At 39.6% G+C, this 17,464-nt stretch overlaps 1 protein-coding gene across 1 annotated transcript in view; it reads right to left on the bottom strand.

The window, feature by feature from the left end:
• AGPAT9 (1-acylglycerol-3-phosphate O-acyltransferase 9) overlaps positions 1-17,464 on the bottom strand; it is an 84,080-nt gene that overhangs the window by 32,051 nt on the left and 34,565 nt on the right. Inside the window, exon 4 of the mRNA XM_011941785.1 lies at positions 429-699. Coding sequence (XP_011797175.1) covers positions 429-699 — 271 coding nt within the window. The remainder of the gene's footprint in view (positions 1-428; positions 700-17,464) is intronic.

Genomic DNA, 17,464 nt, shown 5'->3' with positions numbered 1-17,464 from the left:
TCTTCTTCTTCTTCTTCTTCTTCTTCTTCTTCTTCTTCTTCTTCTTTTCTTCTTCTTCTTCTTTCTTCTTTCTTCTTCTTCTTCTTCTTTCTTCTTATCCTTCTTCTCCTTCCTTCTTCTTTCTTCTTCTTCTTCTTTCTTCTTCTTCCCTTTTCTCTCCATCCTCAAGTTAGCTCGGACTCTAATAGCAAAGTGGATCCAGATTCTAAGATACACGTTGGATTCTGAATATACAACTTCATTTGGGGAAAAATTGTGAAAGGAAAATGGATACTTAATACATTCCTGCAGAGGTCATGTTTGGTGGCATTTCCTATGTAGAAATGGGTGGAATAAGCACCACAGAACACTTATGTGGCCATTATGTACATGATTCAAAAAGAAAGCCGAGTAAAGGGTATCATCAAATTACCAGGCACGTGACTTACCTCAGAGGCAGTAGGACACAATAGCGCACTATGACGCCCAGCACCCACACCATAGTGAGCCGCAGACTGATGTACTGGAAATTTACATTGGTTCTTGTGAGGAGATTCCATGACACTAGCTCCTCTGAGGAAAACCTCTGGGTCACTTCATCTTCCACAATGGCTTCAAATCCCTTCTTGGAGAAATAAAACACGTCAGACAGCTCAAAGTCCCTTCCTCGTAGACCAGAGAGCCCTTTTTCCATGGGTGACTCATCTCTTTGGATAATACCTTAAAAGAAAGCATCAGGACATAAGAAAATGCCATAGGACAGAAGAATTGACCAAAGGGGCAACTTTAACTGTGTAGAAGTTAAATATGCAAAACAAGTAAATAAGTTTAATGGGTGACATCAGCCATCTTCAGAAGTAAGAGACAAACAATTGCAGTGGGAAAAGAGGTGAAATCACTGTGTCTGCATGAAATGGTCTCTACCCCATGATCTTTGTTAATTATAAAGAGGAGTTTTGGTCCTCCATAATCCTCTTGCTTGGATTTCTTCCCTGTGTACCATTAGCCAAAGAACTCAACGCACACAAAAATAATTCTCCCCAAGTATAGCTCTAGGTTGTGTAAAAACAAAGACTTCTGTTCTCCCTGACAAAAACCATAAAATCAAAAGCAAGCAAAATGGCATAAGATTTACCGTAAATGGCAAAAAGTTGATTTTTTTTTTTTTTTGAGATGGAGTCTCGCTCTGTCACCCAGGCTGGAGTGCAGTGGCACGATCCCAGCTCACTGCAAGCTCCGCCTCCCGGGTTCACGCCATTCTCCTGCCTCAACCGCGCGAGCAGCTCGGACTACAGGCGTCCGCCACCGCGCCCGGCTAATTTTTGTATTTTTAATAGAGACAGGGTTTCACTGTGTTAGCCAAGATGGTCTCGATCTCCTGACCTCGTGATCTGCCTGCCTCGGTCTCCCAAAGTGCTGGGATTACAGTGAGCCACCGCACCCAGCCAATTTTTTAATATATGAAAAGTATTTGATAAGAAAAACACAGCCTCCTGCATAAAAGTAAGCAAAGTTCACAGAAACAACATAAATATTAATAGTTAATATCACAGAACCTTTCACTAGTGAAAAAAGAAATGTGAATTAGACAAAGGCCTATTTACAGTAGCAAATCAGCAGCATTTTATTCAATGATAAAATCCATGACTTGAAAGACACAGATACTCTCATACTCAACTTGTACAAGTATGGAAGTAGTAGCAACTTGGTCAAAGTTGGTTTGGTATGAAAAGACTGAAGATAGTTTTGCTGATGATCAATAACTCCAATTCTAGGAATCTGTCATCAGAATATAACTAGAAATGTAGGCAAATGTAGGCAAGGGTGTTCACTGTAGCATTCTTCATTATAATTAATCCACACAATGATATAAAATGCATCCATTACTAAATACTATAATGTTAATCAAGAAAAGACAGAATCTAAAACTATAGCTTCACTATATGAACTACTATACATAGAAAAAATGTCAAAATGAAAACATTAAGTAGTTATTTCTAGAAAATAGGATGAGATTTTCCTCTCTATGCTGTTATTGTATTTTCCATCAAGAAAATAATCCAATGATTTTTAAAGCAGCATAAATTTTTATGAATTGAAAAATGACCACTGTCATTCAATTCTAACTACTAAGTACAAAAAATGAGAAAGTCTTCAAAGGATAAAGAGTAACTACATACACAATCATATGATCATTCATTGCTTCCTTTGGGGTGTATCACAAAAGGTTACTTCTGACATTAGACTACAAAGAAAAATATTTTCTTTTGAGATAGTGATTAAGATGTTAAATTCCCTGAAAGAAGATCTTTTTTGATCACCTCATTTTCCAGTTTACTAGGAAATCAACGAGGAAAATGGACAGTGTTGTACTACCTATCCCCAGGAAGAGTTATATGTGTATCAGTAGAAAGAGCTGTAATAGTCCAGTTTTTGGAAGGACTAATACTAGAGGAGAAAGGAAAGAGGACCTGGAGTCAAAAGCCAACTCCTGTTTAGGACAACCACCAGCTCCATGACTGATGTCTTTTATAAACTGAGAGAATGGAAACAATTTTAGTTTTCTTACAGGGCTAATGTTTTATGATTTTAGGTTTGGGATATACGGGTATTTTGGAGTTTGTTTTTGTCCCACATGCAAAATTTATACCTAGTCACCTTAAGAATTAGAGCAATAGGGGCTGGGCGTGGGGGCTCATACCTGTAATCCCAACACTTTAAGAGGTCAAGGTGAGCGGATCACTTGAGCCCAGGAGTTTGAGAGCAACCTGGGCAACGTGGTGAAACTTTTCTTCACAAAAAATACCAATATTAGCTGGGCATGGTGGCATGTGCCTGTAGTCCCAGCTACTTGGGAGGCTGAGGCAGGGGGATCACCTGAGCCCGGGAGATGGAGGCTGCAGTGAGCTGTGATCATGCCACTGTACTCCAACCTGGGTGACAAAATGAGATGGAAAGGGAAGGGGAGGGGAGGGGAGGGAGGAGAGGGGAGGGAAGGGAAGGAAAGGAAGGGAAGGGAAGGGAAAAGAAGGAAAGAGAAAGGGAGAAAAGAGGGAGGGAAGGAAGGAGAGAGAGAGAGAGAAAGAAAGAAAGAAAGAAAAGAGAGGAAGGAAGGAGAGAGAGAGAAAGAAAGAAAGAAAGAAAAAGAAATAAAGAAAAGAGAAAGGAAGGAAGGGAGGGAGGGAAGGAAAGAAAGAAAGAGAGAGAGAGGGAAGGAAGGAGGGAAGGAAGGAAGGAAAAGAAAGAGAGAGAGAGGGAGGGAAGGAAGAAAGAAAGAAAGAAAGAAAGAAAGGGGAGGGAGGGAAGGAAGGAAAAGAAAGAAAAAGAAAGAAGGAAGGAAGGAAGGAAAGGAAAGAAAGAAAGAGAAAGAAAGGAAGGAAGAGAAAAGACAGAAAAAGGAAGGAAGAAAGGAAGGAAGGAAGGAAGGGAAGGAAGGAGAAGAGGGAGGGAAGGGAGGGAAAGAAGGAAGGGAAGGAAGGAAAAAAGTAAGTTCTTGAATGATTACTAGGTTCTCTTTCAGAAGTCAAGTCTAAGTGGTTTAATCTTTTTTCACCATCTCCAAAAGAGGTTTAATTAGTATTAGAGGATGAACCATGATAGTGTGCCTACTGAATTACCCTCTTGCTCTACAGGCACTGCAATACCACTGAAAGCCCGTTACTCAATCCAAGTACTGGCCAGTATTTAGCAGTGCAAGAGTTTCGTTACAGCAAGAGGGAAGAACACACTCTTCAGCAAATTTCTGAATGAAATACACTGGGGACAACAGACAGCCTTCCTAAAAATAACCTTTTTCAGAGGGGCCAGAGATAAGAATGCAAGTTCAAGTCGCCCCATATTATTAGACTGAGCCAAGAGAGAAGAGATCTGCAAACAATGCCAGCCCTCCAGCCCCTAAACACTTGTTGTGCAATGTTTTCTCTGCCTTCTTACCTAGTTTATTCTGTGTAACTTAAATAAAATATAACTCAATTTTATATTTTAGTTAAGCATCTTTCAAAAGTATGTAGGTAACTGCAATGTATCTAGTTGACAAAGGATTAATTTCCAGAATATATTAATACATAAAATAAATTAATTTAAAAGTGTCAAAGAACTCTGTTTTAAAAATGGCTAAGAATATAGCAAGCAATTCATAAAAGAGTAGCCTTACTGATGAAACATTTGAAAATATGTTCTGCTTCACTATAATCAAAGAAATGCAAACCAAAACCACAGTGAGACCAGGCATGGTGGCTCGCACCTGTAATTCCAGCACTTTGGGAGGCTGAGGTGGGAAGATCCCTTGAGGTCAGGAGTTTGAGACCAGCCTGGCCAACACAGTGAAAATCCGTTTCTACTAAAAATACAAAAAATTAGCCAGGCGTGGTGGCACACGCCTGTAATCCCGGCTACTGGGGAGGTTGAGGCAGCAGAATCATTTGAACCCGGGAGGCGGGCATTGCGGTGAGCTGAGATTGCGCCACTGCACTACTCCAGCCTGGGTGACAGAATGAGACCCTGTCTCAAAAAAAAAAAAAAAAAAAGCCACAATGAGATACTCCTTCATACCCATAAGCCTGATAAAGATGTTTAATCTGATAATGTGAAGTACTGGTAAAGATGTGGAACAATGGAGTGTAATTAGTACAACCATCCTGGAAAACCATGTGGCACTAGCCAGTAAATTCAAAGACATTCAGAGCCTATGACCTAGCAATTTCACTCCCAGGTATAACTTAGGAGGATCTTTTTAAAAAATAATTTCAAATGTACAGAGAAGTTGCAACAATAGGTCACTTCACCCAGATTCACTCATTGCCAACATCTTGCCACATTTGCTTTATTGTTCTATCTTTATATGTATAAAAAAAATTTCCTGAGCCACTTAGAATACATAGTAAACATCATACCCATGACCCCCAAAAACTTCAGCATATGTTTCCTTAGGACACAGAGATTCACTTATTTAACCAAATTATAATTATCAAAATCAAGGAGCTTGACATTAATGCAATATGAGCATCTAATCTACAGACTTTATTCAAATTTTGACAATTGTCTCACGAATATCCTTTAGAGCAATTTCTTTTTTCCTGGTTCAGGGTTGCACCTTACATTTACACGTCAAGTCTTTTTAGTTTCCTTAAATGTGAAAAGGTTCCTCAGCCTTCCTTTGTCTTTCAAGATACTGACATTTCTTAAAAGTATGAGCCATTTATTTCGTAGAGTAGCTCTTAATTTGGATTTGCCTAACGTTTCTTCATGATTAGATGCAGACTGTATACTTTTGGAAGTAATACAATGTAAGGAATGTGGTGCTCTCAGTGCATCTCATCAGGAGACAGTGTGTCATGACTGGTGATGTGTGACTTTGATCACTTGGCTTAAAGTGGTACTTCCAAGTTTCTCCATGTAACATTAGCATTTTTTCTCCTTATGATTAATAAGTAAGTACTTATTATGTACAAGCATCTATAAAGGGGAGATACTCTGAGACTATGTAAATAACCTGCTCCCCATGGATATTTAGGATATCAAACTTTGTATATTCAAACTTTCACCCATGGTATTACCATCTATTGATGATTCTGGCCTTAATAAGTAAGTACTATGTGTCTTTTAAAATGATATTTTCTCACTCTGTTGGGTATAGTGGTTCGCACCTGTAATCCCAGTACTTTGGGAGGCAGAGGTGGGCGGATCACTTGAGGTCAGGAGTTCGAGACCAGCCTGGCCAACATGCGGAATCCCATCTTTACTAAAAATATTTAAAAAATTAGCTAGGCATGGTGCCACACACCTGTAATCCCAGCTACTTGGGAGGCTGAGGCATGATTATCACTTGAACCAAGAAAGCAGAGGTTACAATGAGCCAAGATCACACCACACTACACTCCAGCCTCGGTGACAGAGCCAGACTCCGTCTCAAAAAAAAAAAAAAGAAAAGAAAAGAAAATATGCATCAAGATAAGCATGAAAGTCAGAGTAGTAGTTCCAAGGAGTAGCAGGGTAAGGGATCAGGAAAGGATACCTAGGAGAATTCCATTGTTTCTGTAATGTTGTATTTATTAAATGAAGTGGCAAGTACATATGTGATATAACCAAAAAATAAAGTGCTACATGGAACTGACAGTTGTCCCTAAGATGAAAATCTGTATTGTAAATGAGCAGGTACCAGACTATGAGTGCTCTAATATTAGGCACACAATATCTGAAAATGGGTACTATTATAAAATTGTCAGCTGGGCATGGTGGCTCTCTCCTGTAATCCCAGCACTTTGGGAGGTCAAGGTGGGTGGATCACGAGGTCAGGAGATCAAAACCATCCTGGCTAACAAGGTGAAACCCCGTCTCCACTAAAAATACAAAAAAATTAGCTGGGCGTGGTGGTGGGCGCCTGTAGTCCCAGCTGCTGGGGAGGCTGAGGCAGGAGAATAGCATGAACCCGGGAGGCGGAGCTTGCAGTGAGCAGAGATCGCTCCACTGCACTCCAGCCTGGGCAACAGAGTGAGACTCCGTCTCAAAATAAATAAATAAAATAAAATAAAATAAAATAAAATAAGGTGTCAAAAGGAGCACGACTGAAAACATAATGTTACTTTCTCCTGAGATATGTTGATTATTGAGGGTCTGAGTTACAGATCCAATTTACCTAAATATAAGCTCTGACAGGAAAAAATATTCAATTCAATCAACATACAAGGAACACTCACTATGCGTCAGACCTCAAATTACAGATTAGAAAGGAAGAGAGGAAATATTTGTTTTGGCACCAAGAAATGTTCGTGAGTAGACCAAAAGTCTTCAAAATACATAGAAATGAACACATATCAGATTAGCTAACACAGATTTATTTCTTATATTAGTTTTGTTATCATTAAAGCAATCTCATTATTTTTAATAAGTTAATCTTGATCCTTCAAAGCAGTCCACAGTTCTTAAACTGGTAAATCTCTAATTCTAAAAAAAAAAAATTCCTTTTACTTTACAAGTCAGCTTTAAAAGGGTAAAGCCATAAACGTTTGAACTTTGTTCTTACACCAAATGCTTTCACCAAGCCAACATAGTCCATGCTTGGATGAAGATAAAATTACAACTGTCCCTCTATCTCACGCAAGCGATTAATTGCACAAGCTGCCCTGTGCCCCTGTGCCTTTAGTAAGTCACTTGTACATAAATAATACCAGACATGAAAGGCCTGTGGAAATGAAGGCAGAAGTTGAAACCATCTCAAACATAATTAACTCTAAATTAGCTGAGTGAACTCTTAGATTAACAGTACATTTACAAATCACATTAGTTTTTCTGTCCTCCAGTTGTAAAGCAAACTTCCTAAGCAAGTAGTTAAGAAAATCAGGGTCTACTGCAGACTAAAGAAGATATAGTAGCTTATATACAGAAGTAGACCCTTAATCTACCAATGGCCTGTGTTCCAAACACAGCAGCAAAACCCTCAGCATGAAAAACACTTTCTCATGGAAGCCTTGTTTGAAGTGGTCTGTGTGAGCAAGAACCCTACCCAGTCATAAGCTTAACTCACTCAAAAACAGGTGATCACAGAGCAGTAATAGCATGAAATAGAAAGTCTCTCTTAACACTGTTTCTATAGGAAATTTTTAAATTAAATCTAGTTTGGAATTGACAAAAATATACTCCTAAATCCCACAGAGACTGGAAGGCGGCTCTGGGGGAATGTTCTGGGGTACTGGTAATATTCAATTTATTGACCTAGATGAGAGGTATATGAGCAAGCTCATTTTGGAAAATGCATGAAGTTGTACACTTATTATTTCACACTCCTGTCTATGTATGTTATTATTTTAAAATTGGGCAGGGAGGAGTTTACCTGTTCCAGCACCAATTATTGATGATAGTGTACTTTTCCTGGCATAAGAAGCTCCTCTGAGGGGCTCAGATCCTTGGCAAAGAAGCCAGGTCTAGATCCTTCCCTACCATTCCCAACCTCCTCCCTGACCCATAAATGTGATTAGTGTGATTAAAGAAGAGACCACGATAAGGTAGTATAATGACCAACTGTATGTATACATTGGGGAATGAGATGGACCAGTGCTACTGGGATTAAAGAGCAGAAATATTCAATGTCAAGGAAGAGGCCTGGCCTACACTCAAGCAATCACCTAGATGTAAAGACTCAAATGATCATTATGGCCAGGTGCAGTGGCTCATGCCTGTAATCCTAGCACTTTGGGAAGCTGAGGTGGGTGGATCACCTGAGGTCAGGCACTTGGACTCAGCCTGGCCAATGTAGTGAAACCCCATCTCTACTAAAAATACAAAAATTAGCCAGGCATGGTGGCATGCACCTGCAGTCCCAGCTACTCAGGAGGCTGGGGTAGAGAATTGCTTGAACCCAGGAAGAGGAGATTGCAGTGAACCAAACCAAGATCATGACACTCCACCCTAGCCTGGGTGACAGAGTGAAACTCCATCTCAAAAAAAAAATATTAAATTAAATAAAAATAAAAATAAAAAGATCATTATACCATCTTAACAAGCTAGTACCAAGGACAGATCCCAGGAACGTACAACTGATCTCCATCTCGTCCTTCTACAGTTCATTAATCACTAGATATGTTAATATGTTAATTACTGCATCAACAATGTGGTCACCTAACCGCACAGATTTCCAGTCCACTTTTTGCCACCTTTTCTCACAATAATTTAGATGTAACACTGCAAGGCTAAACTGTAGATACACCAAATCCAAACCATTCCCTGAGCCATTAGTCAAGCCAGGATTTCCAGGACATAAGTTAGGCCACTTGGCTAAGCTCATTTCACAGCAACTCCTTTGTGATCCTGATTATCACTGCTTCCCTTGCCAAACATTTTTAAATTTTTTAATTGTTATTAATTTAGTTAAGCGTAATAATGGCACTAGGGTTATATTTTTCAAAAAGTCCATTTTTTGAGATGTATACTGAAGTATATAAAAGGATATGATATCTGCAATTAACTTTAAAATACTTTCATAAAAGGATATACATGAAGATGAGACTATGGTATTTCTAATTACTTACTGGTGTTCTCTACCTTTCTACATTGCTCATAATTAATTTTTTAAATTGAAAAATACTTACACAAAGGAAAATCTGAAATAAAATGATACATGTAGCAAATTCTTGATAACTGCTGAATTTGGGTGATGGGTATAAGGTGACTAATTGTACTATTCTTTCTACTTTTAAAAAATTAATACTATGCTTAAAAATGCACTTAAGAAATTTGTTGGCGATATCAGCTTAGCTGAGGATCAATTTCCTCATCTAAATTTTAAAAAATCATTCACTCATTCATTCAGTTAGTCAATATATAAAGAGTGACAGGCACCAGACAAGATACTAAGTTATAAGGGAAAGGGAGAAAAAAGGGTTGAGCTAACTCAGTGGTTCTCAAGCATGGCTGCATTCCATAATTCTCTGTGGAATCTTTTAAAAAACAGACACCAGGGCCCACTCCCAGATATATTAAAATAAAATGTCAGTTACATTTTAAAATATATATATGAAGCCAGGTGCAGTGGCTCACGTCTGTAACCCCAGCACTTTGGGAGGCCAAGGGGGGTGGATTACCTGAGGTCAGGAGTCTGAGACCAGCCTGGCCAACATAGTGAAACCCCGTCTCTACAAAAAACACAAAAACTAGTCAGTGCGGTGGCAAGCACCTGTACTCACAGCTACTTGGGAGGCTGACACAGGAGAACTGCTTGAACACGGGAGGCAGAGATTGCAGTGAGCCAAGATGGCACCACTGTATTCCAGCCTGGATAAAAGAGGGAGACTCTATCTCCAACAACAACAACAACAACAAAACTATATATATATGAACGGTGGAAAAACTATAAGGAAATACATAAAAATATTAGGCTTCTGATTAATAAGTATTTCATATAGCTGATTTTTAACTTTCTTATTTATACTTCTGCAACGTCTAATTTTTCAATAAAGTATATATATTAATTTACATTGAGAAAAATACTTCAGATGTTATTTTTAAAACTATAATAAGATATTACTACACACCCACAAAAATGGCTAAAATTTTAAAAGGCCAAAAATACCAAGTGCTGGAGATGCTAGGGACCAACTGGAACTCTCAAACGTTGCTGCTGAGTGTACAAACATTTTAGAATACCATGTGGCAGTTTCTAATAAAGTTCAACAAATACTTGCTTACCCTATGGCACAGACAGTCATAAGGATGTCTGTACAGTGTTTATAGCAGCTTTATTCCTAATGGCTAAAAACTGGAACTAACCCAATTATCAATCAACATTATAATAAACAAACTATTGGTATTATATAAAGGAATACTCTATGGCAATTATTTTTAAAAATCCACCGATTCATGCAACATGGAGAAATCTCACAAATATTATACAGAGTGGGAACAAAAACAAACACAAAGAATATGTAATGTATGATTCCATTTATGTAAATGTGAAAAACAGATGCTGACAGAAATCAGAAGAGAGAGTACCACTGGAACTGAGAGATGAAGGGCAGATACCGAGCAGGGGCTTAAGAGAACTTTGAGATCATAAATGTGTTCTTTAGCTCAATTAGGGTAATCACATGAGCCTACAAATATGTAAAAAATCATGTATCTGTACATTTAATATGTGCATTTTAACAGATGTAAATTATACCTCAACTTTTTTTTTAATCAGAGAAAAAAGGTTACCTTTAAGGGTTCTCCCAAGCCGGGCACAGTGGCTCACGCCTATAATACCAAAACTTTGGGAGGCCAAGGCGGGTGGCTCACCTGAGGTCAGGAGTTTGAGACCACCCTGGCCAACATAGTAAAAACCTGTCTCTACTAAAAATACGAAAATTAGTCAGGTGTGGTTGGTGCACGTCTGTAGTGCTGGCTACTCAGGAGGCTGAGGCAGGAGAATCGCTTGAACTTAGGAGGCGGAGGTTACAGTGAGCCAAGATCATGCCGCTGCACTCTAGCCTGAGTGACTGAGCAAGACTTTGTCTCAAAAAAAAAAAAAAAAAAAAAGAGTTCTCCCAAATTTCTTGCTATAATTTCAATTAAAGGCTCTAGCCAATCCTATCTCTCTTCCCATGTATATTTTAAAATCTTCCTTCCTAAATTAGAAGGCAGCTGACACTGACTGAGTGTTTCCTGATGCCAGGCTGTATATAAAACCCTTGAAAACTACACTTTTGTAGTCTTCACAATCCTTTGAGGTATTCTTTATTATCTCCAACTTATACATGAGGAAATTAAAGTTCAGAGGGTTTGAGTAACTTGCTTGGGGCCATGGAGAAGAAGGAACTGAGCTAGGATTTGGAACCAAGTCGGTGACTCCAAAACCAAGTGCTTCCTCATATGTTATTGCCTCAAGTTTCACATCACTCTGTCCAATACCTGCCCACTGATGAATCCCAAATATGTAAGCTATTTCCCGTCAATACCACACCACCCCTAGTTCTTCCTTGCCAAACAGAAAGCCCTGAGTAGCAGCTCTTCCTGGCATTTCTCCTACCTTTGAGGGAAGAAAGAGAACTTTAATTGATACAAGAAAATCTATATATGGCCCCTATCTAACATTAATCTAGAGATGCACTTATAATTCACTTACACTTGATCATTCTTCCCAGAAAGTTGTGACTCAATTTACCCTTTTTTTTTTTAACTGAGGCAGGAAACTTTTATAGCTTGGAACCCACTTAAATTCCTCTCATTTAGAATCTCTGGACCATCCTACAATAAGCCAAACAAACAAACAAAACCATCCCCTGGGCTGTGGTGCACCCAGTGGTCCCCCAGTGCTGTAGTTCAGCCAGGACCACGGTGTCCAAGGAGACTGTTCTGCCCTCTGTTAAGACTCTGTAACATCAATGCACAGGCATCCTGCCAGTATCCTTACTCTTCAAGGCCTCTACATGGCAGAAGCAGCTTCCCTACACATCTTACAGATTAGTCAAGGTTTAGAAAGGATAATCACCCTTGATTTGTTGTTGGTGTTATTGTTGTTACATATATTCTCACACCTTCTACCATTTTTACATCTTTAATAACCTGGACTGTCAGCCAGGCAAGATTTGTAGAAAATGGTCTCTCTTTTTTGTTCCGAAGAGCCAAGCAACCCTGCTATATCCTCAGTCATCACTCCAGGTTTGAGTTCAAGGTCTTTGAGCAAAAGACAGATTAACCATGAAGGCAATGATGTTAAATTCAGGGTCCAAACTTGCATAGGCCCCTTCCAAGGTCCTGTACTTACTTTTGCCTGGGTCACTTTGGATTCCTTATTAAAGAAGGCCTCCAAATTGCATAAGCTTTAAGCCCCCACAAGACCTGGACTTGCCCCTGCCTCTGAATAACATTATCATTTTATTGACACAAACAACAGATCTATGTTACAATTCACCTTACAAATGAAGCTGATTTAGGAGAAATACTTAAGATGAGAGAACCAACTTATTACCAATAAGTATTAGAACACTGGGAGGTCATAGAAACACATTACATCTTTCCACTTAATTTCACTTATTATGAATAGTATTTTATCTATTTAATGGTTACATTAGCAATGTACTAGTAAGAGGGGTTGCTCCTTGTTAGGCACTTTTGTTGTTATTTTAAGGTTTTAGGTTTCTCAATTATTGGAAGTGGGGAAATTGAAGAGGATGACAAATGGAAAATGTGAATACAGGCAGGGTGTGGTGGCTCATGCCTGGAATCCCAACACTTTGGAGGCTGAGGCCGGTGGATCACCTGTCAGGAGTTCAACACCATCCTGGCGAACATAGCGAAACCCCCCATCTCTACTAAAAACACAAAAAATTAGCCAGGTGTGGTGGCGGGTTCCTGTAATCCCAGCTACTTGGGAGGCTGAGGCAGGAGAATCACCTGAACCAAGGAGGCGGAGGTTGTGGTGAGCCAAGACCATGCCATTACACTCCAGCTTGGGTGACAAGAGTGAAACTCCATTTAAAAAAAAAAAAAAAAGTGAATACAAATGAAAAATGAAAAAAACTCACTACATAAAAGTTTCACAGGTTTCCTGGTAGCAACAACCCTGCCTTAGAAGAAATAGATTATGATACACCATACAATAGGTCCATAAAATGAAAAGCGGAAGAAGTCATCACAACTATGATGACCTTTAATATACATGAAATGTGCTCAAAATAAATGCATCTCTCTTGGTTTTCCTAAGCACTACTCAATCATGATGACTCAATCACGACTGCCTATTTTGAAAAAAAGCATTCAAGTTATGAAACTCCTCACGCTCCCCCTAGTAACGTGGCCTGGGTTGGCACACTTAAAGTTACAAGTTACAATCAATTTTTTTTTATGTGAAAAAGGGTAAAGTTTACTTTAAGCACCTGTACACCCCACTACTTACCCCAATTAAGAAAAATAAAATAAGGGCAGGAGAGAAAGCCCACATATAATACAAAATAAAATGTGCAAAGCAAAAACAGAAAATCATAAAAATCATAAGAAAGAATTCTACACAAAGTCTTATGCAAATAACTTTAATAAAAATCTGGGCAAATAGACAAGTTTCTATTAAAAAACAGAATTGTTCAAAAGCTTTACTGACACCAAGAGATGAACATGCTAAAAATAACCATTTGCACAGATGAAATAACGTTGCAGGCAGCAAAAAAATACTTATATATGCACCCCTAACCAACCAATAAGCACCAGACCCAGGCTTTTTTTATTGTTTTTTTTTTAAAATAGAGACAGGATTTTGCCATGTTGCTTAGGCTGGTCTTGAACTCCCAAGCTCAATGATCCACCCGCCTCAGCCTCCCAAAGTGCTAGGATTACAGGTAAGCCACCACTCCTGGCCCAGACCTTTTTTTAAGGAATTCTACCACACATTTAAACTGACAAGGGAGGGAGAAATGAAGGAAGATAAGTAAGTAATACACTAATCACAAGTATAAGAATCAACTGTAAAAATCCTAACTTCAATTTTGGCAGACAACTTCCAGCATTATATTATGACCAGGTAATGTTTATTCCATAAATGCAAAGTTAATTCAAACATTTTTTAAGTTATTAATAAAATTCATTACAATGGGTCTAAGGGGGAGAATCTATCTTCACCATCAGACACGCTTTAAAAGCATGAAAAATTCAACATTCATTCTTAATTTAAAGTAACAAAACAAGAATCAACAACTATTTAACATGAGATGGAAAAATAGATCAAAGCTGACATGATCCTTCTTGGTAAGACCCTAAAGGCACTGAAGACCATCCACATAGGAATGTCAACTAGCACCACTACTGTTCAGCACTGTAGGGAGTATCAGCCAGTACAACCAGACAAGAGAAAAAAAACGAAGTACGAACTGGGAAAGAAACAAAATGCAAACCAAAATTGAATAAGAAATGGCAAGCCTCTCAATATCTGAAGATAAAATAATTACATATCTGAACAAATGGAAATTCCTGAAAAACCATATACAGTATGAGAATTCTTAATTTTATATTCTTCTACCCTACGAAAGTAAGGTAGTAAGTCTTATGCATGAACAACAATTATTTAGAAAATATAATGGAAGAACACACCCTATTTATAATAGCAACTAAAATATAAAACTAAGAGGAAATGTGCAACACCTATCTGAGGAAAATTTTAAAACATCTCTTAAGGATACAAAAGGAAACCTAACAAATGGGGGGAAAAAAAAGAAAACCTAAACGAATGGAAAGATATAATGTCCTCAGAAAGTAAAACCCAACATAGATAATGTCAAACCTTCCTCAATAAATTTACAAATTTAATACAACTCCAATAAAAACGGGTTGTTGTATTTCCTTGTATCACAGAAAGCTGAATCTCAAGATCATATGGAAAAGTAAGAGAACAAGAATAAATAGGAGGCCGGGCGTGGTGGCTCACATCCGTAATCCCAGCACTTTGGGAGGCTGAGGTGGGTGGATCACTTCAGGTCAGGACTTCCAGATCAGCCTGGCCAACCTGGTGAAACCCTGTCTATTAATAATAATAATAATAATAATAACAAAAATTAATTTTTTAAAAAAAAGAATAAATAGGAAAAGCAATAAGAACAACTATTCCTACCGGACACTAAAACAACTATTGGCTGGGCTTGGTGGCTCACGCCTATAATACCATCATTTTGTGAGGCTGAGGCAGGTGGGTCACCTGAGATCAGGAGTTTGAGACCAGCCTGGCCAACATGGTGAAATCCCATCTCTACAAAAATACGAAAATGTGAGAAAGAGAGTTTCTTGGATGCCAGATGAGTTGGTCTTCCCTGTGTGAGACAGCCATGGGGAGCCATGGGTGGCCTCTGAGGAGAAAAGTCTCCTTATTGCCTTCATGTCTTTATGCCCCAAGAGCATAACCGCTCCGGCATTCCACAGGTTGCTCAGGGAAATAACACCTCCTTGAAGCAGTGGAGTATAATCATCTTGGTTTCTCCTGAAACCCACTCCTACTGACATCAGTCCCAATAAGTTAAAGATCTTAAGTACTTTAGACGCATGCCTTTGCTCAAGGAAATTCAGAGTTCTCCTCCACTGATGAATCCTTTTCTTCATCCCTTCCTACCCCTCCCATTTGCCTCAAGAACAAAGAGCTTGTAAACCAATAAATTGGGTGGAGACGAAGATCTTGGGGCTGTGAGCAAGCCTCCGATGCTCCAGTCCCTCGGACCTGACTTTTAAACTCTTATTCTGTCTCTTTCTAATTCCTTTGTCTCTGCTGGACTCGGGGTACACACCGAGTGGTGTGGGGCTGGTTTCCCCAACACAAAAATTAGCCAGGCAGGATGGCAGGTGCCTGTAATCCTGGCTACTAGGGAGGCTGAGGCAGGAGAATCGCTTGAGCCCTAGAGGCGGAGGTTGTGGTGAGCAGAGAGTGCACCACTGCACTCCACCCTGGGCGACTGAGCGAGATTCTGTCTCAACAAAAAAAATCAATAATTAAGATAATATGATAACAGTGCATGAGAAGACAAGTACACAAATGAAATAAAATGGCTCAGAAACAGATCCAAATGTATAAACTGGAGGCCGGGCATGGTGGCTCACACCTGTAATCCCAGCAATTTGGGAGGCCGAGACAGGAGGATCATTTGAGGTCAGGAGTTCGAGACCAGCCTGGTCAACATGGTAAAACCCCGTCTCTACTAAAAATACAAAAATTAGCCAGGCATAGTGGTGGGCACCTGTAATCCCAGCTGTAGAGGACTACGTGCTCGCAAGTCCTGCTCTTGCAAATGAAGCAGGGTGTTCCTTCCCTGTTTGCAGGGAGGACAAAGGAGCCAGCTGCAAAGGGCAGACCCTGGGGGCTTGTTTATGTGTAAACATCTTGAAAATCCAGAAAGTCAGGGAAAGGTCAGAAAAACAATAATGTGTCTTGTGACTTGGTAACATTCCACAAACGACTGTATAAAATAAAGCAGAGCGCGCCATTGGGGGCAGCTGCCATGTTTGTCTTGTGTTGTCTTGTGTGTTCATTCCTTTGTTTAGGAAACACGCGGACCCCAACATCTGGCGTATTCGGCAGGATCCGTGGCTCCACAAGAGCAAGGAACCGGAGGGGGAACACCCCAGGCAGGCGCAGGGAGACCGCAGGCAGGTAAATAAATAAGAAGGGGGACCCATGGGAAAATTATGGGGAATTCCACCTCTCTGGCCTCTGAATATTTGCGGTTACTCCAGGGACTGTTGATGTCTATAGGAGTAGAAGTTAGTTAAGGAACATAAGACTTTGACGTGATTGTTTGCCCATGTTGGACAACATTGTTATTGGTTTCAATATCAAACCAAAGTGCAATTAAATCAAAAGGAATGGTTACAAGTGGTTAAAGTCCTGCATCGAGCTCATCAGCGAGGGCAAATGATGCCTCTGACTTTGTGGACTTTGTGTAGTTCAATTATTCAGGCATTAGAGTTATTTGAAACTGACTCAGAGCGTGGCGATACTGCCACAGGAGGTGAGGCATCTGGAGCTTTAGAGAGGAATGATCCTAGAGAGAAACATATTTACACCCCGGTTGCTGAGGACAAGGAATTGGAAGAAGAGCTAATGCCTCCTTCATCTGAAGGAAATTCTGATTTGCAGCGTATTTTAGAGATGTTACAACAGTTATTAAAATTGCTAGGTGCCACTTCTCCTGCTTCTCCTATCTCTCCGCCACAAGCCTTCCCTGTTAAAAAAGATTTCCCTTTGCCTCCACCTATCTTGTGGAATTAGATCTATTCCCAATAACATGGGCTGCTTTCGGCCCCAATGCTCAGTTCCCAAACCGTGGCCAGAATGTGACTTTTACAGCCCTACAATTTAAATTTTTGAAAGAAATGAAAGCTGCAATTTCTAATTACGGACCTCAGTCACCGTTTGTTCTTGGCCTTCTCGATTCCTTCTCTTCAGAACATATGATGATTCCTATTGACTGGGAAACATTGGGACAGGCTGTCCTTGATCGCAATGGCTTCAATTAAAAAGTTGGTGGTGGGAGGAAGCAAGAGT

This window comes from Colobus angolensis, unplaced genomic scaffold (assembly GCF_000951035.1).
Source record: "Colobus angolensis palliatus isolate OR3802 unplaced genomic scaffold, Cang.pa_1.0 Scaffold200, whole genome shotgun sequence".
Classification (NCBI taxonomy): Eukaryota; Metazoa; Chordata; class Mammalia; order Primates; family Cercopithecidae; genus Colobus; species Colobus angolensis.
Note: the sequence above shows the minus strand (reverse complement) of the source record. Positions and strands in the feature narration are given on the sequence as shown.